Consider the following 26028-nt stretch of genomic DNA (forward strand, 5'->3'; position numbering starts at 1 on the left):
AGTCTGGTTTGTCCAGTGTCAAATGAGGTAAAAAAAAAAAAAAAAAAAAATGAGAGTTCTGATGAAGAGCAACAAAGACTGGATGAAAAGGAGAAGTGAGCATGATGTGTCTATCAAATATCTCCAAACAGTCAGCGTAACATGTGTAGCAAAATGATCTCAATGAAAGTTTCCAGTCTTTACGCTAAGCTAGGCCATTGTATATTTACTGGACAGAGATGACCATGGTATTGATTGTCTCATCTAACCCTCAGCAATAAAATGAATTAGCATATTTCAATAGCATTCTCTAACTTTAAAAGTGTAATGACAGATTTGTCATTTCTTTAAGTGAATCTTCATTTAAAAATGTCTACAGAGACAGTAAGGAGGTGGTGTGAGTGAAATAACTAAACATGGAGGGTGAGATGAAGAGGTTAAGGGAGAGGGTGTCTGGACCCTTAGAGCCCAGACTGCTGCATATTTCCCACATTTGTCAGCAGTGAGTAGCCCCTGAGGAAATTGCTCATATGTCTGGGGGAGAGGATCTCAGCCTTACCATACTTATTATAATAGTGTAACCTGCACTGTACTGTACATCTGGAGCCACTCAAAACTTGCTTACTGGAAATTATTCATCACTAGAGATAAAGGAGAAACTGATATGTCACACATGTTCTCTTTCATGTTCTGTGACAAACATCTAACTTTCGAATTTAGCTGAAGATTGTGTTTGTGAGTGCAAAAACGTTTTTTTGTTTTTACTATTTCTTTTACCTAGATTTCTCTCTCATCTCTTTCTCTCTGTTTTGCTCTTTCTATTTCCCAGTCTGTCCCTGTATATGTATGTGTCTTTTGCCTCTGGGTGCAGTCAGGGCCAATATAGACCTGTGGTTTGGTTCTGTTCCAGATCCATCAGCTTGCGCTGACCAGCTGGGCTCCAACCTGCTTCTCATCAGCTTAAGAGATGAAGCGATTGCCCCTTTTTTTGCCTATCGCATTTGATGAATGACGCATTATCTCAACACGCTCAATTTCAGCGCTGCAGTGATCTCATTTGTGCATTTGGACCAATACCAACTGTGAAGCAGGGATGTTTTATCAGGAAACCTGAGACAGTAGGCTGTGAAAAATCTTGCCAGATATTTCTTAGAACAACCAGGACTTCTGTCTCCACTATTTAACATACTGAGAGCCCTACTTGATCCAAACTTGTGATCAGACCTTTCATACTTCCTGATTGATGAATACCCCCAGTTTCTCAGGAACTAAGTTGATTGACCAGTCTAGATTAAACTTAAGTACTGATTTGATTGATCTGATCATTTTTATTGGTACAATGTATCAAGTAAACATTTGACTTTATGACATTTCCTGCAGAAACGCATCATGTGATTTGTCAGTTTGGACTTGGTCAATTCCATATATATATTTTTATAAACAAACAACTGGTAAAATGACTTGTGCTGCTGGTCACAAAATCCATGTTTACAGATTGTTATAGCGCCCCCAAATGGCCAAAAACAATTAACTGATGCAGCTTTAAAGTGGCAGCCTAGCCAGACACTTTAAAGTAAATCTTAAATATTGAAGAAGATGTGATTAGAGAAAATATTTTTAAAACAAGCTCTGACTGAATATCACCAGTTAATCCTAAGAATACAGTGACAGTTTGTAGTCATTCATTTAGAAAAAGACAATTTTAACTTAATTTTGCAAATTTACGTCATTATGGCATGATGGCTACGTGTTGATGTAACCTTTGGATTAGCAGTGGATGTTGGTTTGAAAATTTATTTTGAAATCACACACACAGTTACCTGTAAGCAGCTCATCCTCCAAACACTTGCATTTTTAAAGGAAAGTGTAACAAGGACCTGTGCAACATTTAAAAATCTAATAATTTATGCAAGAACATTTGCAGTTCCATGCCTCGTTGCTCACAAGAATTGTTTGCTCGTTGCTCACCTTTACCTATCAAAAGAGATTCCTTTGTAGTTATTTTCTTGTATGTTCTATTTGCTAATTGTGGTGTATTCATTTGATATTTAATGTTTACTTCCTGATTTAACTTTCACTTTTTAAGAGTAGTGGATCAGCAGTGTAGCATTGTGCTACACAACCCTCCATGCAGATACAAAGTGTCTTTATGTAAAAAAGGATGTCTGGATCTACTACTATTGGACACTTCATTCAGCCAGAGTATTACATAACAGACAACTGTCATATAACTATGCAGTTGTACAGTTTTGAAAATATTTGGATTTTTCCATTATATGGATGGAAAGTGACTGTAATCCACTCAGCAAATGAACTCGAACATACTCTGTATATTCTGTGAAAAGTGATGATGTTTCTGAGGTTGAAATGTTTTTATAACCATGTATCAACTCTTTGGGTTTACTGTGAGGGAATCAAACTGTCACTCAAGCTTAGCATAGCACTTCAACATGAACTGCTGTGGGGTCAAGTTTAACACATTAATTACACAACTCACAACATCTGTGACTCCCCAAGGGACTGAGGTGAGAGGGGTTGACACCAAATATCTTTTTGTCCAACAAAACAGTGTGAGTTTCAGTTCAATGGCAGGGCATGTTGTTTTGCTTAAAAAAAGAAAAAAGCAAATATCCTATTACATTCGAAACATTTCATTCCAAATGCTTTATATCTCAGGCTGAATGTGATGGAGGATTTGCGTAATATTTGTTTCACCTCCTTCATTATCTTTCTGAACTTTTGGGGAAAACAGAGGAGTTCCTACAATAACTCAACAAATGCAGTCCAATGGGCTAAATGAAGCCTTTTATGGGAAACTTGCAGGGAGAAGAGAAGAGAAGGAGAAGAGAAGAGAAGAGAAGAGAAGAGAAGAGAAGAGAAGAGAAGAGAAGAGAAGAGAGGGGCTCCTACCTCGATGGTCTGCGCCGTGATTCCATGCTCTTTGAGGATTTTGTTGAGCCCTGCAAAACACAAAGAAAAATACTGGGGTACATTTACTGGGGTAAATACGGGCACATATAGCGAAAAAGACAAGAAGTCATGCTATTTGTCCAACAACAGCCCATAGTAGTTGACACCTCAGCATCAATAAATTTGTTTACTTCTAGTTCTAACAGTCTTCCAAGACTTTCATCAAGACTTCCATATAATATAAAGTCTAAAATGTCACCAGTAGTTCAAGTGATTGTAGATCTAGCTGATACAGTATCACAGAACAGTGATCTGTGACTTACTGTTACTGAAGCAATGTTGTCCAAGCACCAGGCTGCTCTCTGATACAAGTCAGCACACAGGTTCAGTCTCGTTAATGCAGAATTTAGAAAATTTGGCAGATTGCTGAATGAAGTAACTAGCTTTTCAAAGGTTTTGATGTTTTATTTAGGAGTTGCTGAAAGTTATGCTGACATGTTCCTCACTGAGCAGAAAATATGGCTGCAATGAGCCTGAAGGTAAACTCATGTATGAACCAACTTGCTCCAGTTCTGTGATGAAATACAATATAACAGCCAGTTGCATGTAGTCTGAAATTGTATCCATCCCTCTGAAAATAAACCCAGGGAGAGGCAAATTGTAATTAATGCTCCACTTGTATTTTAAGGCCATTTACATGCTACAAAGGGTGTAATGCACTTTGTTATGGGGTCTTTATATGATGCTATGTGTTACTCTGTGAAGATGGTTTCACATGGCACCCTAACAAAGCAAAGCTGAGAGGCCCTAAAAAAGGAAGTGTGGCTGAAGGTGATTGACTGTGTTTGGCTCCACTACGCCTGGCCTCCCCCTCAGATCAGCTCAAGGAGGGAGTCAAAGGGCATGTGGACTTGTTCACTCCCCTGTGGTGTTTGGGTCACATGTACACAGGCGGGGACTGTTATCCATCATCATCCATTAGATCAGACAGGCTGGCAAACCACCAGTGTCAAGAGCGCTGCTCACTATCCCAGGATGAGTTTCAGCCCAAATTGACTTGATTTGTAGTTACCAAAGCTTCAACTTCAGCTTTGGTAAGTTTAGTCAGAGTGAAACATAGCTTCACTGGCTTCTCTTGATGAGGTTGTTTGATGAGGAAACACTGCATTTTTAATCACACTACTAGTGAACTAAAGTAAAAAAAAAAAACAGCTTAGTAGAGTAAATACATCTTATCTCGTACCAGATCAACTGGAAATTGAAGTCAAATAGACAGGATTGTCTTAGATTATGTCTTGGTGGGGCTACAGACAGGCTATTTAAACTGTGGCAAGCAGGAGGGCAAGCAAAGCCAGACCCACTGTAGTTACAAGGAAGTTTGCTGATGCCAATGCTTGATTTTAACTTGTTCTGAAACTGAGTTGCAGTGACTGGTGAAAATTCCTACAATTTCGACAGTTCCAAAAACACAAGAACTCCAAATGCTGCACCATATACACGCACAAACACAGACATAAACAAATCAAATGATACAGTGTTCGCCAATGTTCCCTTCTTTCCCAGCAAATTCACTTCATTTCAACAAATTCTATGCACCATTTCTTTGCTCCATTTCAGATCGAGAGTGTTCACACGAGTCCGTGGCCTGTCTGAGGCGACACAAAGCAAATCCCCCTTTCTCTCTGCGCTTAGGCCTAAACGTTTCAGTATGTTGCAAGGGGCTATAAAGTGCAGTGAGTTGCCAAATGACAGAGATGAATGGTTAGAATGAGCAAGAAATGGCCTGAAAGAAAGGGTTCAGAGATAGACGCAGAGTATGAAGAAGGTTAAGAGTGCTTGTGTTGAGCGGTGCTGTGGGCCTTACTGTGCCCCAAGTACTCTTAAATGGACCACTGTCAGATGATCAGACCTTTAAGGTAAACACGTCTGAGAAATTCTGGCAAATGGATGCCAACACAGATCACATGGTGCCACCAGCTGAACCAGCACGCAAACAAAGAAATAGAAACATCTTAATTAGAGACTGGAAGAGCAGGAGGAGACTTCTGAGGAGATGCCTTGACAGTTTTTGCTTCACATTAGTCTAAATTGGTGTGCAGTGGACTTTATGAACCACAACATTTAGGTTAAAGTGCAGCCATATGGATTAATGAAAGCATTGCCATGAAGCTGTGGTCAGAAATAAGACAGTAACTTTCACTGTGACTGTGATCACGTTGATGTTTTAGTCAGTGAAAAACTGAAAGACATCATTATGTTCAAGTGCCAGGATTCTATGAATGGAGTGTACTCTACAGCAATAAACTACCATGGATTATGACCTAGGTATCCATTTTTAAATCACAGCTGCAACAAGCAACACAAGAATTCATAATTTACATATTCCTTGTATTCAAATCAGTTTTCCAGTGCAGCGCCTCTGAAGCAGACAAATTCTAAAGACATTAGCTCCTGAACAACATACAGTCTGCATCCTAAAACCTGTTTCTCTCCTTTGAGAACTTGTATTGAGAAGGAGGAGGGGGGGAGGTAGTGGGTGAGGAGGAGGAGGAGGAGGAGGTGGGAACTGGAGTGGGGGGTCCTGCAGGCCTGTTTCCAGATGAAAACCATCTGGGGAGGTTGACTTTACAAGCAGGCCATACAAATTAACCATCTGAGAGAGAGCAAGGGAGCAAAGGAGGGAAGGAGGGAGGGCAGAAGACGTTGGGGGCTGGTAAAAGTCTGCGAAAGAGACGAGAGAAACTATTGTATGACAGAAAAAAAACGAGCGGCAAAGGAGCAAATGAGAAAAGTAGAAGCTACAAGACCTGCGATGACTGCTGTCTGGGTGACCCACCCACCCCAACCCCCGGCCATAAGACACTACATCCCTCCATCCGTCCGCAACAACATCTCATCCTACCTTCCTGAAAAGGTATCCCGTACTCCATCGCCATGCCCCCCTCAAAGAGGAGAGCCGCCTTCTTAAAGACCCTCCTCGGTTCATCTCTGGAGAACTCCCTCAGTCTCTCACTGCTTTGTGTCCGGCAGTGAAGTTTCCTCTGTGAAACCTCTCCCTTTTCTCTGACAGCGGAGGAGGAGAAGGGGAAGAAAGAACAAAAAAAAAAACCTAGGGCTCTATTTTGGGCAGTTGCCTGCAGTTAGGCCACTGCATGCTCCAGCTCAGCACAGACTCCTCCACAGCGCTACTTGTCTCGTCCTTCTGTCCGCTCCGTATTCTCCCTTGCCTCTCTCTCTCTCTATCTCTCTCTCTCTCTCTCTCTCCTTCTTTCCCTCTCCGTCTGCGTACTGGCCACCCTCCCACTCCCCTCCTTGCTCTGCCTCCCATCACGTTATCTATCCCCCTCATATTCAACTTTTCCCTCTCTCCCTCCCTTTTTCTCATCTGTGTACCGATCTAAATTGAATCTCCTAACCCCTTGTGTCTCTTTAGGCAAATATGTGGGATATGATGCATGTTTGTACACACAAACACATGTATACATAATCAGCTGGCTGTAGCTCCTCACCACTTCATGTCTAAAGCCATGTCCGGCCAAATGTAATTCTGTAAAGGGTGTTTTTTTATGTGTGTTAAACTGTGTATCAAACCGTGAAACTACATTGAGACAGTTGTGTTTTTTGCACAGGTGGTTTCGCACACAAATAACCATGCACTTGAAAACTCTTTATGTTTACTATATGTTATTTTCTTGGCACTTTTGTCTATTTTGTATGATTTTCCCAGCTTTTTGTTAAAATACAAGGTGTAGATGAATCAAAAGAACAAGTGTGATGGAAGATAATTCTAGGAAGTTTAGGAATTGTATGTTGCTTCCTCACCAAACAACCCTCCAAATTATCAGCGATGCTTTCCACCCAAATTTTTATTTTTATCTGTAATCAACAGGGCAGCTAAACTTCTAAGAGTAAAGAAAGCCAAGAAGCAGAAGCACACTAAACCAACCAAGGTGGAAAATGATCCAGTGAAGCAAGAGAGGCTTCAATAGTCATAAGACAAATCTTTTTGATGCTCCAAGGCAATGAGGCGTGGCCAAGTATCCCCCAGACGTCACAGTGTAACCACACAGCAAATGCCCATGACCAGACAGTAGCAGCTGCACACACACACGCACTCATGCATATACACTCTAACAATGCGTGATGCACAAACATGTGATAATACAACATGTGTCAAACACAAACTCACTTAATCACATATATACAGTAATGACTGTGTTTTTTAAGCTCTGCCCCTCAGTTAAGGTGACTGATGACTTGAGAGAGAGATGAGTAAAAGACTGTGTCACATATAGCTCCTGTGTGGCTCTCTGAAGAAAGGAGGACAATCTTGTGTTCTTCCATACACTGCAGAAGAAAACTGAGGAATAACAAAGGAAATGCCAATAAAAGCAGCCACACGCACACATACATGCACACAGACACACACAGAGGCACACTGGAGCATTTGTGTTTATTTTGGTCCTTGTGGAGAAAGTGGGCATTTGGCTTTGGTTGGTAGCTCTAAATTGGTTACTTGAGCCTTCCTTTCCCAGACAAAATACAACTCACAGGAAGTTGTGTCATAGACAGCTAATGCCAAGTGACTCCAAAACATACAGGACAGACTGTCCGTTCTGTTATTTGCAAACGATCGGATTGGATGTGTGTCCAGACATCACTAACCTATTTGCATGGGATGCTGCAGTAAAGACACAGGCATCAGTCATTACGCAGACTGGTCACTCTAGATTTGACATCAAATTTGATGAGTCAAAAGATACTTCAAACCACCTCCAAATGTGGTTTGGATACAGTCATAGAAATTGCCTTTCATGTGGTTTTTGCTGTCCAGACTTTTTAAAATCAATCTGGAAACAATCCATATAAACCAAGAAACATATTGGGGCTGGCAGTCTGAACGAGACCAATATGTAGGCTTAATTTTGATATGATAGAATTACCAGAACACCTGAGATGTCTGGGCTGAAGATTAATAAATACATGGTGAAACCACTACAACATTCAAAACAGCCATAAAAGCACAATGGAGTGACTGGGCTTCTTCACAGATAAACATCCATCAAAACAGTTCCCTCCAGAATGATTTAGGATGTGTTAATTTACTACTACACCTTTAGCATTCAGTCTAGTATCACTAGGAATTATGTTCATATTCAATAATTTTGCACTTTGTGATTTATGTCCAGTGAACACATTTAGTCTCACAGCAGGAAGTAGTGTGCCCTATAGTAAAAAGTAAGCCTGTGGAGGTCAAGGTAGTGGATGATTGTTTAACACATCCAACTTTCAGGAGAGTGGAGATCACTTCCCATCACAGGTAATTAGCATTTTTTCATCGCAACCACAACCTTCCCTTAACCTTGTGTTTCAGCTGCCAAATCCTTATACCTTAACCATATCTTATTTGTCATGACCACAATCTTTCCCTAGCTGTCTAGAATTTCCATGTGCAGATGTTGTAGAAAGGCAGAATTTTTTTAAATGTTGGCACTGGATGTAATATTTTCCAAAACTCACTTTCTTATCTAGCAATGAGATTGGTATCCTTTTGTGAATTTGAGTCTCAAAATGTGTCTTGTCAGTTTGATAATGAGTTTGTGAACCATTTGCACCCTGACCTTTAACGTCCTTGCATGTCTGTGTACACGGCAGGAGGCAGAAATTGAAAACTTTGCATTCCATTCAAAATCAGCAGCTTTTCTCAAAGAGTGATGCCTATAGTGTCTGATAAGCCTGTGAAAGCAGGTCTATTGGAATGGCTTGATTCCCAGCAAAGAACTCCCTATTCGTCTGGTTTTAAGAATGTAATAAGAGTTCTAGTAAGACAGTTTGATAAGTCAGTCATCATCTAGTGCAAAAAGCTGCTACTTCATGTTTGATGCAGACACTGGGCAGTAAATAGCATTTGTAGAATGCCAAATCAAGTCCAAACTGCCAACAGTAAACAAAAATTACTTCTTCGGAAAACTCCACACCAAAATAATGATTTAGAGATGCTGTCATGTATCAGATATATACCTGAAGTTGTTCTGAGAGCATTTTATTGATTAAAAAAAAAGCTTAAGCTGTTTGAAATTGTACTGCTTAAAGTAGAAGAAACTGTTGTTTATGCCAGCTAGAGCATCTCTGTCCACTTATAATTAATACCTTTCCTACATCAAACATATATGATTTGTCTGTCTGCCAGGGCCAAGGCAGATGAATGGGCTCCTGAAAAGTCAGTAAGTGAGAAAAAAAAAACACACAAGTTGAAACTCACCATCGTGTCTACATGTTTGAGAGGGAGGTCACTGCTTGGCGCCTGTTTCAAAAAAGACAAAGACAGAGAGAGAAAGAAGGTGAGATCAGCACCTGCAACACTGCATACCTCAAAAACTCACCACTATGTTTTGTTGTGTCATGTCACATCATCTCATGTCATGTTCAAGCTACACTCAGCACCATTCTTTGCCCTAATGTGGCCTGGAGCTGAGTGGGGCTCCACCTTGAATGCGTGGGACCATCTATAATCCCTCTGTGCAAATATTTACACAAAGAGACAGGTCCGCTGCCATTAGCCAAGACAATCCATCTGTGGAACTCTCTTTTTCAACGCCATATACAGCTATGGACAGAGAGAGAGAGGAAGGATTGGGCCAGCAAAGACAGAGTGGGAGAAAGCAAAAAGGGACAAGAAGGGACACAGAGAGAAAGGAGAGACAAAAAGATGAAAAGGAAGTACAGAGGGGTGAAGAGACAGTCAGGAAGGGCTGAGAGAGAAATAAGAGAAAACAGCAGATGGGAAGCTACGCTTGGGGGTATAGAGGGAGAAAGATGAAAGTAAAGTTCCATGGTAAAGAACAGAAGAAGAAAACACCAGACCAATCCACAATGTCGTGAGCTTGTGTGGGCTTCACTAACCTCAGACACACGCAGATGTTACTACCAAAATGAAGCATAAAAAATCAGTCTAAGCAGTAAACACCAGTACTATCTATATGAAGCAGAGAGGAGATATGGCTGATGGCACACTGTATATACTACACAACAAATGACTCCATCCTGCAACCTGAATGATCAGGCAGATAGTAAGTAGTAGTTTGCCTCAAAACTTCAGTTCAGTGTGAACACAGATGATTGTTAAGCAACAGAGAGTGCACCTGCTGCGGAGGCTTAACTCTTTTAGAGTCTGCAACCACTTTTTATCAGTCTTTAATTGAAAGTCTCTTAACCTTTTCCTTTATTTGTTAGTTTGGTGGGCTCTCTGTGAAAGATAGAAACAGTGTCCACAGTATTGTTCAGGTCTGCTCCAAGATCACTGGAGTTCAGCAAGGGAGGCTTGAGCTCTCTCTGGGAGAAATACATTGCCAGGAAAGCAAAAGGAGTTATCAGACAACCTGATCATATCCTCTCTAGCGAATTCACCTTAATGCCCTCAGGGCGGCACTACACAGTACCTCTGAGGAGAACTAATCGATATTCTCATTCTTTTATTCCTTCTGGTTGCTTAACAGGGACTGTAGCCATTTTAAATAAGCTGTTCTTTTTAAATGAATGGTCTATTAAAAATTTCATTCCTGTTTCACATTTCTTTCTTGTGCAATATATATTCTGAAATGTGCAATATATTTTACATTTATACTGTGAATGTACCCCACTTGTCCGACCCCTGTGTGAGTCAGTATGCACGGAGCCACACAGGGTGTCAGTGTCCTTGGCTTGTTGTCTCTGACACAGCCCACTATGCCTGTTTGTTTGTATGTTTCTTCTTGTCTTGTGGTTGGGTAGACTGCAAAACTGAATTGCCCTTTGGGATAAATAAAGTTTTCTGAATCTGAATCTGAATCTGAGCTTTTGTGATCATTATTGAGGATCCACATCTCTGTAGTTCTAGAGCATCTATAGAGCACAGGTGTAGTATCATACACTCCTGACTAACACACTTGACTACAAGAGATTTCAGTAACTGTCTACACTTAACAAAGCAAATCTTACATGGCAGGGAATTACACTGAACCTCAACATTTTTTGGTACTGACCAAAAACAACCTGTATGGTTATAAAATTAGAATTGTAAAAGTATTGTTTTCTTCCTTGATCAAATATTATTGACCTAAATCAGGAAACTGTATATGAAAATGTAATTTAGGCGAAGTTTGGAATATTTTTGTTGTGTGAAAAAATGTTCAAAACATTTTAAACTTGGTTGTATATAAGTAAAATAGAAAAAGTACTGGTAACTACTGAAACCCAAGCACTGAATTTGCACAATATTTTCAAACAAAAACAGCCCCAGTCATGTGTGGATGATTGATTGATTTAAATTTAGGGCCATGGTATTCAAATACAAGAGTGATTTTAGAGGTAAGGTTGTCCATATTCTATAACTTTGTTATTCTCACCAAATCCCAATAAAAGATCACAATTAGCAATTTCTTAGTCTTGGTATCTGTTTGTGACTTCCCTATTCTGCTTAGGGCACATTTGTTCCCAATCATCAATTTAAAAAAAAGGCAAAATAATTTCATAAAACAGCTGGACATTGTCTTTTTTGGAAATGTTACTCAAAAAAGGGGATTTTGCTATGTCTGGACAACAATGGAGCTCTATGGCACAGGGGAATGTGATATATCAGGCTTTGGGTACACAAACAAAAACTTGTTGATTTTTATGGGATCCAATGACAATGAAAAATATAGAATATCAGCAGCTTATCATTAAAATGGCTAAACAACAGAACAACGAAGAGTTATACTGTTATACAGTGGAATCCTGTTCGGTAGTGATCACTGGATAGTCCCACACAGAGAGCTGGACAGTGACACCAAGGATGCGCTGCTTCTGTAGAAAGCTCCAGTGGAATATAAACAGTAAATGCAAAGGGTAAATTATAGTCTGGCTGTGCAGGCTCCAGAATACAGACTCCAAAAGCCCAGACTAAACCACCAGCCGAGGAGAAAGTGAGAGACCTTAGAATAATCCTAACTTTCCTCCAAACTGCAGCCTCAGCAAAGACATACCAACTTTGGTACTTTAAAAACAACCAAAAGTAAAGAAGGATATGTCTTCATCATTAATGTCACTGTGTCTGACCCAAAGATCTGCTCATTCTCTCTCTACTAGGTGGGTGTGCAACTGTGTGTTGTTGTCACACATCAGACACATGGACAACAGCAGAGTTGCCTCTAGGAATGAAGGAAAAGGAAACGCCAGACTGACGAATGAGGCTCTAAATGCAGACTGTGGATTTGCTCTGAGGCCAAAGTTTGCAGCCACAGGCATTTTCACACAAATAGAGGCTATTGTGCATATAGCCAGAAAAACACACATAGACACAAACAATTCTCACAATGATATATTCTAACATGTGCGTTTCCGCTTTGTACAATTGCAGCCAGATGGCTGGTGTGTGTCTGTGTGTGTATTGTCACTGGGACAACTAATTCAGAAAGCATGAGAAAGCCTGGGAAGCTGTGTATCAGCAAAATAGTCCACAGAGGAAGTGTTTGCAGTTTCTCTCAGCCATCTTCAAAGCAAACATTTGAAGGGGAACTGTAGCACTGAGGGTAGTAATGTTATCAAAGACTTTTCCCATCAAGACAAGCCATGCACAATAAATATGTCTAACGCATATTCCGAGCCAGCAACAGGCTTAGCTTTAATATAGTGTTTATTAAATATTTCATAGACTGAAATGATTAAATGGTTTAAAATCAAACAGTGTCATAGTGATGTTCAGATTCAAGATCAAAGGGTCAAGCCCCTGGGCCTAGAATTGTGTTCAGCGTCAAAATGGACAGTTGTGTTTGTTGTGTGTGTATGTTCAGCTTAGAAAGTCTGACATCCAAAACTGGACAACATCAGACAGCACTGCATTTAAAAGCCATGGATGTGTATAATTTGATATTTCTGACTTTAGCACCACATTATCAAACTAGAATTATCACTTTACCAGTTGTATGCCTCTGCCAGCCAGTCAAGTTGCAATTAATTAACATGTGGATTCTTGGATTATGGCCAAAGACATGTCTTAGGAGGTCACAGTGACCCTAAACTTTGACCTTTGACCATCAAAACCAATACTGGTTGTGCCAAATTTGAAGAAATTCCCTCAAGGTGTTAGTGAGATATCACATTCACAAGGCCAAAAATGTGTTTTTGTGCTTAACCTTTGACCTGTGACTACCAAACTCTAATTAGTTCATCTTTGAGTCCAAGTGAATATTTGTACCATATTTGTGGCAGAGAGTAATGCACACCAGAATCTAAAATCATCATCTTAATTCCTATAGAGACAATCACATTTCTCATTTTTATCCAGAATCCTGCAGTTCTACGTCAGAACAATACTTCAACTGTCTGTTCTATAGATGAACATCTCAGAATTCCTCCGGTGCTTGAATGTACTGTGGTCCAACAGTGAATGTCAACCACACAAACACTGAGTAAATTGTAGCAGACTCAAAAAAAACATTGTTCAGTTGCCAGGAGCTTTGCAGAACCTGTAGACAGAATGAAATGTAATCCTTACAGTACAGAACTTAAATTGCTTTTATGCACTTCTCATAATACCCAGGAGTGAAATACACATTCTCCAACTATGGATACTGGTTAGACAGTAATTGTATCAACAATCAAAAAATAAATAAATAAAAATGGATACTCAGATTCTCTAACTGCTTAGCACATCTCTAGCTCAAAGCCACGCCATCACCTTGAGCCAAGTCAGCTGAGCATCATGTTGCATTTTGTTCTCACAGGAGCTAAATACAAGCTGTTGAACTCCAAAGTGGTGGTGAAATAGTAACAGACAGAATAAGAGACAACAGTGTGGTGAAATGTTGCTTCAGAGGAAATCAAGTTCAGTATTTCCTGCTCCATAGCACAGAGAGACTACATCTGGGAGGTTAAAGGGTTGCTATTAACCATGTCCAGAGTGTAATATTACTTCAACAGATGCTGACAGCTGCATTCTGACCAGCTTGTCTCTGCTTTAAACTGCTTCTGCCCGTGTTCTACCGATCATACGATGTGCAACTGATCACAGATTAGGTGAAGTAACATTCTCTTCTGACATTCTCTTCTTTCAGTAGCTTTGGCTGTCACTTGTATCAGTTATGGAAAAAAACAATGTCCCTGCTGAGATGTGGGAATGACAACATCGCTACATTGAAGAGTAGGCAACAAAGACAGCAACACGGTCCATGGTATGGACATTGGAATCAAGTGATCGAATTTTACCTTAAGGTGGGTTTGGCTTTGTTTGGCTCTGTGTGTGCCTTTTGTAAAATCCTGCCAGAATATTAGCTTCAGCTAAACAAGGCCACTGAGTGAGTATAGGGCCATACATTATGTAATATGATAAGCTACTATGTTTCATTTTGCAACATTTGGGATGGTGGTGTGCCATGGGATTTTTCCAATGTCAAAAATGCGCTGTGGCATTAAAGAAAATAAAAGTTGAAAAACACTGGTAAACACACTAATTTAACCTTTTTAAGGGTTTGTTTACCAGATTCCTCATGTTCTGAAGGTTTCTAAGCAGTGCACCATGTTTTGGAGATCTACATAATTAACTTGGGGAGCACAGTGTTATTATTATCAATGGGAATGATATCCAAAATGCCAAAATAAAACCCAAGTCATAGGAAATGGGATAGACCTTTTAAATCCCCTTTAGACTGCTCATCAGTAGCCCCTTTCAGAACACAATACACTGCTTATTCACACTAATTACCTGCAACAGGACAGAGTTTAGGAGCCCTCTGCTTTGTTATTCGAGTGTCCTTGTAAAAACTGTCACGTGAAAACAAACATTATGAGAGAGCACTGACACAGCCGCATGCCTGTCTCCTACATTCTGTGCATCAGTGTGTAACTTTCACCCACAGCACTTTACCTCTGCCAGCACTGTACCATGTGCTTTCTTTCACATGAGCACAGTGGCTCCTTTGACCAGTTTACCAAATTATAGCCCACTCCTTTAGGAAAGCAGAGGTAGCTAGCACACTGGGAGTTTCCCCCCTTGAGTACCAGGGGATAAACATGGCCCAAAGCAGAACCTCTTGGGAAATGACCAAGGACTAAATATATAGCTGTGCATCTTTAGAGCTTAAGACACAGCCCATTTAGCTCGGCCCAGCCAGCTCAATGTGGACAGCAGAGTGGTTAAAAATCACCACTTTGGGTGTGTGAGTGTGGGTGTGAGACAAGGTGAGAAAGAGAGAGAGAGACTGTGTGTGTGTGTGTATTACTATTTAAAAGGAAACAGACAGCACTGCTTGTGACAGTTGGAATGATTTAGTATTTACATTCAGTCAGTGAGGTGAGCTTGCAATACCTGATTGTGTAAGGGCATGTGAAACTGAAAGAAATCATACATTTTTTGGTCTTGCAACACTTATAACAATAAATGATTATACATTACTACACTGTATATGATTTTGCATGTGTGTGCACGTGTGTGTGTTTCTGTGTTTGGGTGCTACCCCCAGGCAGAGTGGCTAGTGTCTCTGACCTCATATGGGAATGCTGTTGTTTTTAGATTATATCCTTGTGCCTAAATGTGTGTGTGAGTCAGACCAAGGGTGTGTGCCGAGTGCCACTTATCCTTTCTTCTACTCCAAGCACCATCCACCACCCCCACCCCATCCCCCAACCACACCCTCTCTCTCCTTCGCTTTTCCTGGACAGCCTCGTACAGTTTTAGTACAATTGCTTTCTTTGGAAGCTTTAAAAAACACCCACCATCTGGACTGGCAGCAGAGAGGCTACGTACCAGTTCTACTCCTGTGTTTACACTGCAGTTTGGACAATGTCCCACAATGAGAGCTTAGTGGCCTTAGACAAGCCTCAGTGTGCTTGTGTTTCAACTAAGCTGCTGCAATGATACATTATTAGACTTTGATGAGATGTTGCGCAGCATTCCTTGCCAGAATATAGATGAAAAGTTAAATGCGTGATTGCAATTCACGGTTTTCCTGAGGTGACTGATTCATAACCCAGTGAAAATTCCCAAAGCAACACAGGCCAAGAAAAGAAATAAAAACCTAAAGAGCTCTTGTTTGGTTGTTTTGAGATTCCATATGTTGCTTTAAGTCAGATTAAGCTGAATTTATTTAAATTGTTGAATAAATTCTGATCATGTCACCTGATGTTTGTGGTGAAAACATCAGGGCAGGTAACTTGTAAATGAAAAACTTAAAATGGTCTTAACTTTAAAATACTTTGCTCTGATTGGCTGAATGCTCTGGTACTGTGGTTTGTCCATCACCATGGATGACACAGACTGACAAATATGACACCTGTTATGGCCCTTAGCTGACGTGTCTAATAGTGCCTTCTAGTGGGAATAAACACAAACTGCAAGCATCTACCCTGGTCAGCACAATGAGCGCTCACCTGAATCTTCAGTCTTTCATAGGAAAATTCATTTAGACAGTCCAACTTTCAACTGCTGGAAACAGCAAGAATTATTTCGACACTTTGAGAGGATTGAAGTAAGTTTGATGTGTAAGTAATGCTTATTCCCTCAGTGACAGAACCCACTGAGTTTTGTTGCTTTGTGTAAAAACTGTGAATGAGTTTGTTTCTCTTCAAAGTAAAAGCACAGCTGTTTGGCAAGAGCCTTAACAAACGTTTCCCCTCTAGTGGCTGCCTAAAAAGGCAATCCTGCTCCCTCCACTAGAGCTAAAACCTCCTTGAAAATGTGCCAAATGTAATGTTGAAAATGATTTGCTTAAAAACTAGCGAACAAATGAAATTCCTCTCAATCACCTGGTGTCAACGCGTTGTTTCACTGCTGTATGATTACACAGTCATGCACACTATTTAGTACACACCAAGCAAATGTTGACACCAATATTAATGTATTAATTAGAATTGTTTTATGTTTGCTATATCTAACAACATGGCAAGATTATCCAAAATCACATGTACCAGTAATCAAACTGATGCTCAAAGCAATGAGCTCTTCTCAACTGTTATATATTAGATCTGAAAAAACTTTTCAGATGTGTAAAAGAAGACTAGAAGATCATCTTCATAACAATACAACACTTTCAAGGGCTTGAAAACAATAATCATTTATGGCCCAGCCTTACCACTTCATTAGTCTCAATAACACACAAGCACAAACACAGACACACAACACACAGCTGTTCCTCTCTCATGCTCTGTGGTCCTCCATCTGCAGCTTTCACATAGCCATGTCCCAGAGATGTAAACATAGCACTGAGGAGGGAGGGGCTGTGTGTATCCAGGGTTAGTGTTTGAGTTGTGTATGCTTATTCCCATTCCCATCCCCTTGGGGAAGGGGGGCTTCTAAAATTCCAGGGATCCCAAAGGACCAGAGGAGAGAGGGGTAGATAGTCCCTGCTGTGGGAAAAACCCCTGAGCCGTCTCTGACCCTAAACCACCTCTGACTTCTCTGTGTTTCTCACCCTGCCTGTCCCTGCTCCTGCTGATATGGACCCAGCCACTCACTCTGTTATGTAACCAAAAGCGTTTGCCAACATGTGAGAGAGGAGGGAGTCTCTAAAGGCATCTGCCAAGTATTTTTACTCCTTGAGGGTGTGTGTATGTGTGGAGGGGTCTACATCACCACACCCACATGCACACACACACCCCTATTAAACAAATAGTCAAATCGCAAATTAATTTAATTCAAAATCATATGGACATTTGTAGCCACACTAATAACTAAAACTCCAGGCTTGGAGGTAGATACAGATTTGTCTTAGAATATGGAAAGAAAACCTCAGGAAAGGACCTATGAAAGAAATGTTAAACAAGAGACTATATTGAGTTACAGAGGCTAGTGGAACAGAGACATGATGTCATGATTTCAGTTATCTAAATGATCATAAACTAAACCAAAGTAATGGACAAATTAAAATTCTGACCTGATGATGGTGCTGGATAAAACGTCACAGGATCACCAATATCACAATTTATTCTTTGTAGGACATGAATGTCCTTCATGGCAATCCATCCAATATTTTAAAAATGTGTAGCTTCAATCAGAACCACAAATGTCAACCTCATGAAGGCATCAGAGGTTCATCAAAGTCATTACAGTTCATCCTCTGGTGACCATGTATGTAAGTAGAACATTTCATGGCAATCCGTCTGATGTTTATTGAGATATTTCAGTAGGGACCAAGGTTAAAATAAACAAATATTGACTGGGTGAGGATAGCAGTGGCTATTGTGTGAAAGTTTCCACTTGCTACAGCTATCCACCCAACAAGGCATCCTACCTAGTGTGAAGTTATTTCTGTAACAATGTCATACCACAGTCACAATTTGTAGGGTCCGAAGGGTCAGGACAACATTAATGGCTTTAGGCACTTGGAACAAATGACCAGTATTGTTTTTTCTGTCTCTGTCTCAATCTTATGTCTATATGGGTGGATCACAGACCCTCTTTGAAAGTGTGAAAAGTCTTAACTCTCTTCCGAGCAAACCATGCCATTCACTAGGAGAAACAATTGAAACAAACAACCAGCCAAAGGAAACCAAACCAAAATGCAAGGTTGATGGACAGAAGGAGGAGAATGTTGGCATGTGATAACCAGCAGTTACTTATGTTTGGAAAGCCTGACATAACTAAATGGGCTGAGGGTGACCACAGTCTGAACTGATGTTTCTTCATACTGTACTTTCTAACACTGGTAAGGACACCAGAGAGAGTAAATTACAGCTTAGCATGCAGACAAGTCCATTATGATAATAGGTAATTGTGAATGGAACTGGAATTGTTTTGCCTCCCAAAACTGCAACATCTTAACTTGGTGGGATGACTTCATAAAACTGCAGTTTACAAATCACTATTTATGTGTCATTCAGCACTGTAAACTGAAATGCCCAAACTGTGTTTTTTTAACCATATAAATTACTAATATGTTCAGAATTGAAGTTTCTGATTAAGAATGAAAACTCCGTGTTCTAATGAGTGAAACAGATAAACTTCATTTTTATAAATCTAAATATATGAATGTATTTCAATAACAACTACAATAACAACTGTAGCACTTTGTCAGTTTTGACATTGTATAAAAAGGACACAAAGTGCACAAACCACAGAATATAAACTTATATGATCGAGAAAAATTCAAAGAAGCATGGGAGTTTTAAGATGTCTTAAAAATGTGCAGTGTTTTGTCTGCATCAAAAAGTAGTGGTAGATTTCATGTTAAGTAATGATGTCATAAAAGGAGTAGGAGTTTGGTAGAAGGATAATGCTTTTCTTTGCATTGCTCCAGCTGGTTAATACATTCCCAGGGAACTGCAATCATACTGTATATCGTAATCGGATGATTGGTTGGTACTGGTATACACAGAGTAATACAGGGCACATCAGGGAAATATGTGTGGTTCTAAACACAGCGCTAATTGGACCACATCTAGACCATCTTTGCCCTGCAGTTACTCATTACTCAGCAATGTCCTGGCCCTGTTCCTCCACTACACAAGACCTATAAAAAAGAAGCTATATGACGTAAGTGTTAGTGGTTTACGGTTTTCTATGTGTGTGTGTGAATATCTTTGCTTGTGAGTGCATGCATTCTTTTTGTATGTTTCTGGGGGGCATATGTCAGATGTGCAGTCTACCTCACCAGAATCCCTAATACCTTTCCCTCCATTCCCTCATCCTGCCTTTGTGTTTGTGCAAAATAAAACCTATTCCTGGCAGCGCTGACTCAATATGATGGCATATCTGAGCTATGCTCCCTGCACTCTTCACAGCACACCATACACATCCAAGAGTAAGGATCTGGTTGGAGGTAATAACTTCTGTCATCATCACTGTAGGATGGGATCCTCCAACCACACATCATCAATTACAATAAATGGGCTGAGAGTTGGCATTGCCTTGCACACAGTGAACTATTTCATTCCAAAGTCACTCTATACACTCCATAGTTAGTAACCACTGGGTTTCTATACTTCAATCAGGACTAAGAGCCCACTAATTTCATAATTACACTGATTTAACATGCTCATGCAGTTGAATTTTATACAGTTTTACTGTACTATTTCTATCAGCTTCCAACATGGTGGCTCCATAAAAGTACATAAATCCACAGTTTGAAAGTGGACTAGAATAAAAATAAATACTATGGTAATAGCTGCATTCATATAGTTCATTTCAAATCTGTTAACTCTATTATCATAACAACCATTAAGGCTCAATCAGCCTACGTGACTTTTGCCATGAGTTGCCTGTTCCAAACAAACTTTTAGATAGCAAGGAGTCCAAGCTTGCTCACCATGAGAGGAATGGTTTCAAGACCCTTCTTGACTTTGTTGTGAACCTTACCGGCTGTTACAACAGTCTTCATGTGATTTTAAGCCACCATGAATGAGAAGTCCTGAAAGTGCTCAGAAAAATGTAATTTCCAATGTCTATAAATCCATGAAAACTTCTGTGACCTTTGGAAGCTGGTTCGATATGACTGAAAGCTCCAGAATCTCATGACTAAATGGACTGTGTGGTGTTCCTGTTTTTTGTCAAATACCGTCTCCTCCCAGGTTTCAGTCTCATCTTTGAAGCCAACATGATGAACATGAAGTACTTCACATGTTTAGAAAAATGGAAATTACAACACAATTTCATCTATAATTCCATGACAAATTGGCCAGCACCTACAAAACAGCAGAGAGACTGTTAAGTCAACTATGTGTGATTCTATGAAAGCCAAAAACAAGATGCACTTACAGGTGGAGCAACATGGAGACAAGTCAGAGAGTGCAACAGTGAAGGCAGTGGATAATGATCTTTCAAAGCTTTACTGTGTGAAAAGAGGAGAGACTGATGTCTAATTTGATGTGCAATTTTTATACATTGTAGCTATCTTCACAAAAACATCTTGCATGTTCAATTAAATATTGCAATCATTCACTCCAGTTGCAGATCTCTGCAACAAGGAAAATCTTGCAATCAGTGCACACTGAAATCAGCTGTGCAGGGTATGCACTCCCACGTCAATGGGACAACAGCTGGGGACCATAAATGTTTTGTAGTGTCAGAGGTACAGCAATTCTGATATTTTGAAAGTTGTGTAGTCTGCAATATATTTAAGTGCCTAGTCTGTGTTATGTCATTTTAAACAAGTGCTTTATTTTGGTTTTAATAACCATGCCATCCCCTGTTGCTTCCAAACACAACACAAACCAATGAAAATAAAATCCTACTTATGATAGTCAAAAAATGTAGAAATATACCTTTAATGGTTTAAAAATGTCCTTATAACCTAAAAAGCACACTGTGAATGTGGCTGAGAAACAGCTTCATGAAAATATCTGATTTTAATTCCATTCAGAAGGAACATTAGCACCCGGTAATAAATTTGTATTTCTTGTAGCTCGTCCATCTCACTGGAATGTCTGGATTCCCAAAAGTTTGATTTTTTTCCCCAACATTTTTCTCCAGCTAAGTTAATATATGGTTGATGTTGCAATCAGTCTGCACCTGAGTGGAGCAGTAACTCATGTTGGTCTCTGGCTGTGAGTGAAGGAATTCACCAAACATGGGGCTGAGGAGAGCTGACACACACCTCAGGCCGGAGTGCTGCAGTTGGGAAAGCTCATTGGCATGCATGCTCGCACGTCTACGCACAAACAAACAGCATCATCCAGTTCCTGTCTTTCACCAGAAGGATGACACATACTGTACACACAAGTGGAATGATTTACTCATGTATGTAATAACTATATTTATATAAACTGAATATAGAAAGGCTTTCAGCAATGCTCAACACTCATGCATAAAAGCAAACTGTTCAGTACATATCTACTTCCTATACTCCTTCAATGGCCACATGATCCATCTGGCTGTATTTTCAGGCTACTAAAAAAACCCATTGTTGGTTTTGAGAGCCATCATTCCATTGTCCACACAGCTTTCACTGTATTTTTTTCTGCACTCTTCTCAGCAGTACAGTAAAAATACACCAACAAATAGTTTACACCTCAGCTCATCAGCATTTATGAGAGTAATCAACACCTTTAGGCACAAAAGCCTCTAGGGAGACTCCTGTTGGCAGGAGAGAGAAGATATAATGGAGGGACATGCTCTGCTGGTTCTATCCCCCTGCCTTTTTCCTATCAAAACAGATAATGGACCAGAAAGAACATAAATATATTTTATATAGTGTTTTCACTGACTGAGAACAAAGTCAATTAAGCCAAGCAAACTGAGAAACACATTCTATTTATGAGGGTCCCAGGCAGTATTGTTAATTCTGCATTCATGTCCAAGTGTACTAAGAATCTTATAGGAGTAATCTGAAGTTGAATGACACCAGAAATAATGATCAGAGATCACCTGTCAGACTGCAGGTTAAGTTAGTAAAGTAACTGTTGATGTCTTATGGAGGCCAGCAGGTAGTGTGGGAGGGGAAGTTTGTGGTAAATTCTTGCACTCATTTCAGAAACCAAAGAACTCAGGTCAAGAGCAAGTCATTAACAATGCCCAGAAAGCTTGGCCCATACTGCTGCATATCTTAAACAGATGTCTTCATGTAGAAAACATCTAGTACGAAAGCATCTGTAGAGGATAATAACATGTTCTTACTTGATTACTGCAGCTTTTATGAAAGAAATACAAGACATTTTGTTAAATATTTTTCTCTTTGTGTGTAGAAAAGTGCAGGGGATATTTTCTATGGTTTGTCAAGCACCCAAAACCATTTAAACACACAACATGCAAGAAAGAGAGCGAGAAAACCATATCCAAGTCTGACACAGCTTCTAAGGCCAATACCAAATAAGGCAACAAAGCAAGCGTGATTTTTATTGCCCTTGCAAAATCACTTCTTACTCAGACTGCATCCCACTTAGTTCAGTGTTATTTTAAAGACCAAAATACATCATAATGATACAGAAGATTCAAGGACACAGAATTTTATTTACTTTTCTTATCTAGATTATTTTTGTTTTCATGTCTCAGCAGCCAAAAGATCAGAATTTCAATACACCTTTTTAAAAACAAACAGAGAAAACAACAGCCAGACAATGGATAAATCAAATAAAGTAAGGTTTATTTATATAGCCCCAAATCACCAGTTTGTCTCAAGGGGCCTCCAGATAATGGTTCATTATCTACAATAGTAACTGCCTTGTTAGTGTAGCTGATAGAGGCTCTTACTTTCCAACCCTGTTTGCAATAATTCTCCATCAGGAAGTACCCAATAATGCCTGCTGAGCTCGTACAACATGGAAGCAATTTCTTTAAAAAATAAACAAATAATGTTACTTACTAGCTCATAGTTTGTTGCTGGAACACAAGATGAAGACACCTGAAAACAGAAAAGAGAACTGGTGAGTTATATTGTTGGTTGTTTGCAGTTGAGTTAATATAAGAACATTAAAATGCAATGCAACATTCAAACATTAATTTTAATGGCTTCATAAGTGAAAGTGCACACAACTTGCTTAAACATGCCAATGCTGCATTTCTGACAATACTAGTGTATGACCAGGAAAGGCTTCATCAGATTTAAAGGTGCACTGATCAATATCTTATTTGAAATATGAGAAAAATGATGTGTAAATGTGTAAAGCGAGAGGGGTCATACTCAAACCCACAAAGAATTATCATCCAAATTATCACAGAACTCTGCATTTCCCCTCAGTTTTACAGAGCGTTTTAGCGTCTTTCAGCTCATTGACTTGGTTTTACAGCTGGTTTTAAAAATTAGCAAGTAACTAGTAAACACCATGCAGCATTTCACAGTTGAAAAGCCAGATGCTAGCTGCTCTGAATCAGCTTGTTGTAAAAATAGTCTAACATGATAACCATAACAACTTATAAGGTGATTATAAGTTGAGCCTGTCAATGTTGTGTTTACAGCAGCTTGTTGCACTGCCCCTAGGTGACCAAAAATAAATTAATACCACTGTGAATAAGACTTAATATATATAATATATATAATATATATTATAATGTACTTAGCAAAATGTATGCAGCATTTTCATTAGAAAAGACACGGACTAGCACTGGCACTCGTTAAGCAATCCCACTATAATACTGACTACAACACTCGACAATGGTATTATGTTTAAAGAACAAGGTAATGCCTGAGTATTAGTACTGCAATGAACAGAATGAAAAGCTGAATGTTCATCTCTCAAACAGGAATTCATAGATCTTGTTTAACTCATTAGGTGTGGTTAGCCAGTGGTGGGATTGCTCCAACAGATCTCATGATCTGTCAAGTGCCTGGGATAATCCGATTACCATCCAATAGTTTCCGTAATCATTCCATGAGGTTGGAGAGAGAGCACTGAGGCTGATAAACAGGAAGAGTATAATGATAATGACCTCTAAAAGAAGATTCAAATGAAGAAAAAGATGACCACTTGATGACTACAAACAGGATGTCACCACTGATGTTTCCTTCCTGAGCAAGTCTGTATTCTGTCCCTTTGAGCCTGGGTTGCCATCATTTTTCTGATGGCGCACATGGGAAAAAATCTCTACAAACTTAATTTTCACCAGTTAGCCCTCTACACCCCTATCTCATTTGTAGTTTACTGGCAAACAATGGACAATAGCACAGGAAATCTTTATGATTCCAATGGGCTTTTGACTTGTTTGTATCCTTCATTCTTGCTTAATTACTGAACAGGACTGTCTTTTTTAGCTTTGAAAGATTAGGACCAGGGGTTATCACGACTGTTGACCTCTAGAAGCACCCTTCATCTCTGCAACTGCTCTACCACTCACCTTTTCCAAGACTAATTGGGTAAATGCAAGAACACAAGCCTTCTGCACTGTTGAGATCTGCTTTGTTTTACTGTTCAAAGAAACACATTCCATGTCTGCCCACAAAACTCAAGTAAAAATCTAGTTGTCTTGAAAGTTATTGGGCTAAAATTGGCCAAAGAGCTAGCATCTAGTCTTCACAGAAATCAACTGAACACTGTATTTCAAAATATGCATTTGTAGTACAAATTGTAGAGATGGAAAAAGCATCAGATGAACAGGTGCAAAAGCTAAGATGTGCACACACACAGAAATATATCAAAGCCTTGTTGACATATTTTTAACAACTATTAAATTGGTTTTGCAAATGAAATTTCCCAGAAGTGTACAATTGCTTCAATGCCTGAAATCAATTTTAAAAGCTCTATGTTCCCTTCAAAACCAAATGTATGCACTAGTGTCTTGCCTATCTAACTATCCACCAGTAGTGGACACTAACCAAACAACAAGCACCACTGGATGGCTGCCACTGTGGTGTGAGAATGGCTGATTAGATTCACAAAGTTGTGGATGTATGAGTTACTATGGGTCCTTAAAGTCTCTTAGCCTCTTTTATGGCTGTTTCCCTATCTGAAATACAGGAATGTTAACTCTAAACAGGAAATGACCTTCATCAGATTAGATGTTTTAATCCAAAGCAGTAGAAGCAGCGGATACACTGATATGAGAGGGGGCAGTGCCTCAGTTTAAGACATTCTCCGATACAGTGGCTGTTCACCCATTAAACTGTGCCTCACATGCTTGTGAGATGTTAAATACAAATTCCACAAGGGTGGAGTTATGCTTGAGACCTGATGGAAATAACTAACTCCCATTAGTGGCAAAAGTGAGGTCAAAGAAAGAATCTTTTTACATTTCATGGTAACAAAATGTTTCTCAGTGAGTGTTGTCTGTCACAGTTGCCTTACATATCAACAACCAACTTGAATGACCACATCTCAGTGGAATGCATATCTGTTTGCGAGAATTTACGTCTGGCAAAGTGAAGTGTGTCTGGAGTTGAAAGGATACAGTATCTCTGTCTGGCTCAGATCTCCTCCATTACAAGTTATTTAAACCCTCCCATTCCCCAAGCTCTTGTCCTACTCCACCATCAATGTCACTCATGGACAACGACATGCTGTACTTCTCTCAGGGGCCCTGCTCCTTCGGGTGACTCTCTCACTGCCCTGACTCCTCAAGCCTGGTCAGTGCTCTGCAAGCTCTTGAGACCTAGTCCACCTGTAATCAAGAATCACTGAGTGTGTTTATATGCACACTATATCCAGTATCCAAGTTATGGAATATCTTGTTTACATGTTTGAACATGTAAATATTCTGGTTTATGATGATTCTAAATGAAAACATGATGTTTTTAAGCCATTTTACTGTCTGTTACTTGCTAC

At 39.7% G+C, this 26028-nt stretch overlaps 1 protein-coding gene across 1 annotated transcript in view; it reads right to left on the minus strand.

The window, feature by feature from the left end:
• Nucleotides 1-26028, minus strand: part of LOC108897188 (tensin-1-like) — a 157484-nt gene that overhangs the window by 47169 nt on the left and 84287 nt on the right. Inside the window, 3 exon segments of the mRNA XM_018696672.2 lie at nucleotides 2890-2939; nucleotides 9152-9193; nucleotides 23136-23174. Of these exon segments, the coding sequence (XP_018552188.1) occupies nucleotides 2890-2939; nucleotides 9152-9193; nucleotides 23136-23174 (131 nt within the window).

This window comes from Lates calcarifer, linkage group LG1, assembly GCF_001640805.2.
Source record: "Lates calcarifer isolate ASB-BC8 linkage group LG1, TLL_Latcal_v3, whole genome shotgun sequence".
NCBI classification, from domain to species: Eukaryota; Metazoa; Chordata; class Actinopteri; family Centropomidae; genus Lates; species Lates calcarifer.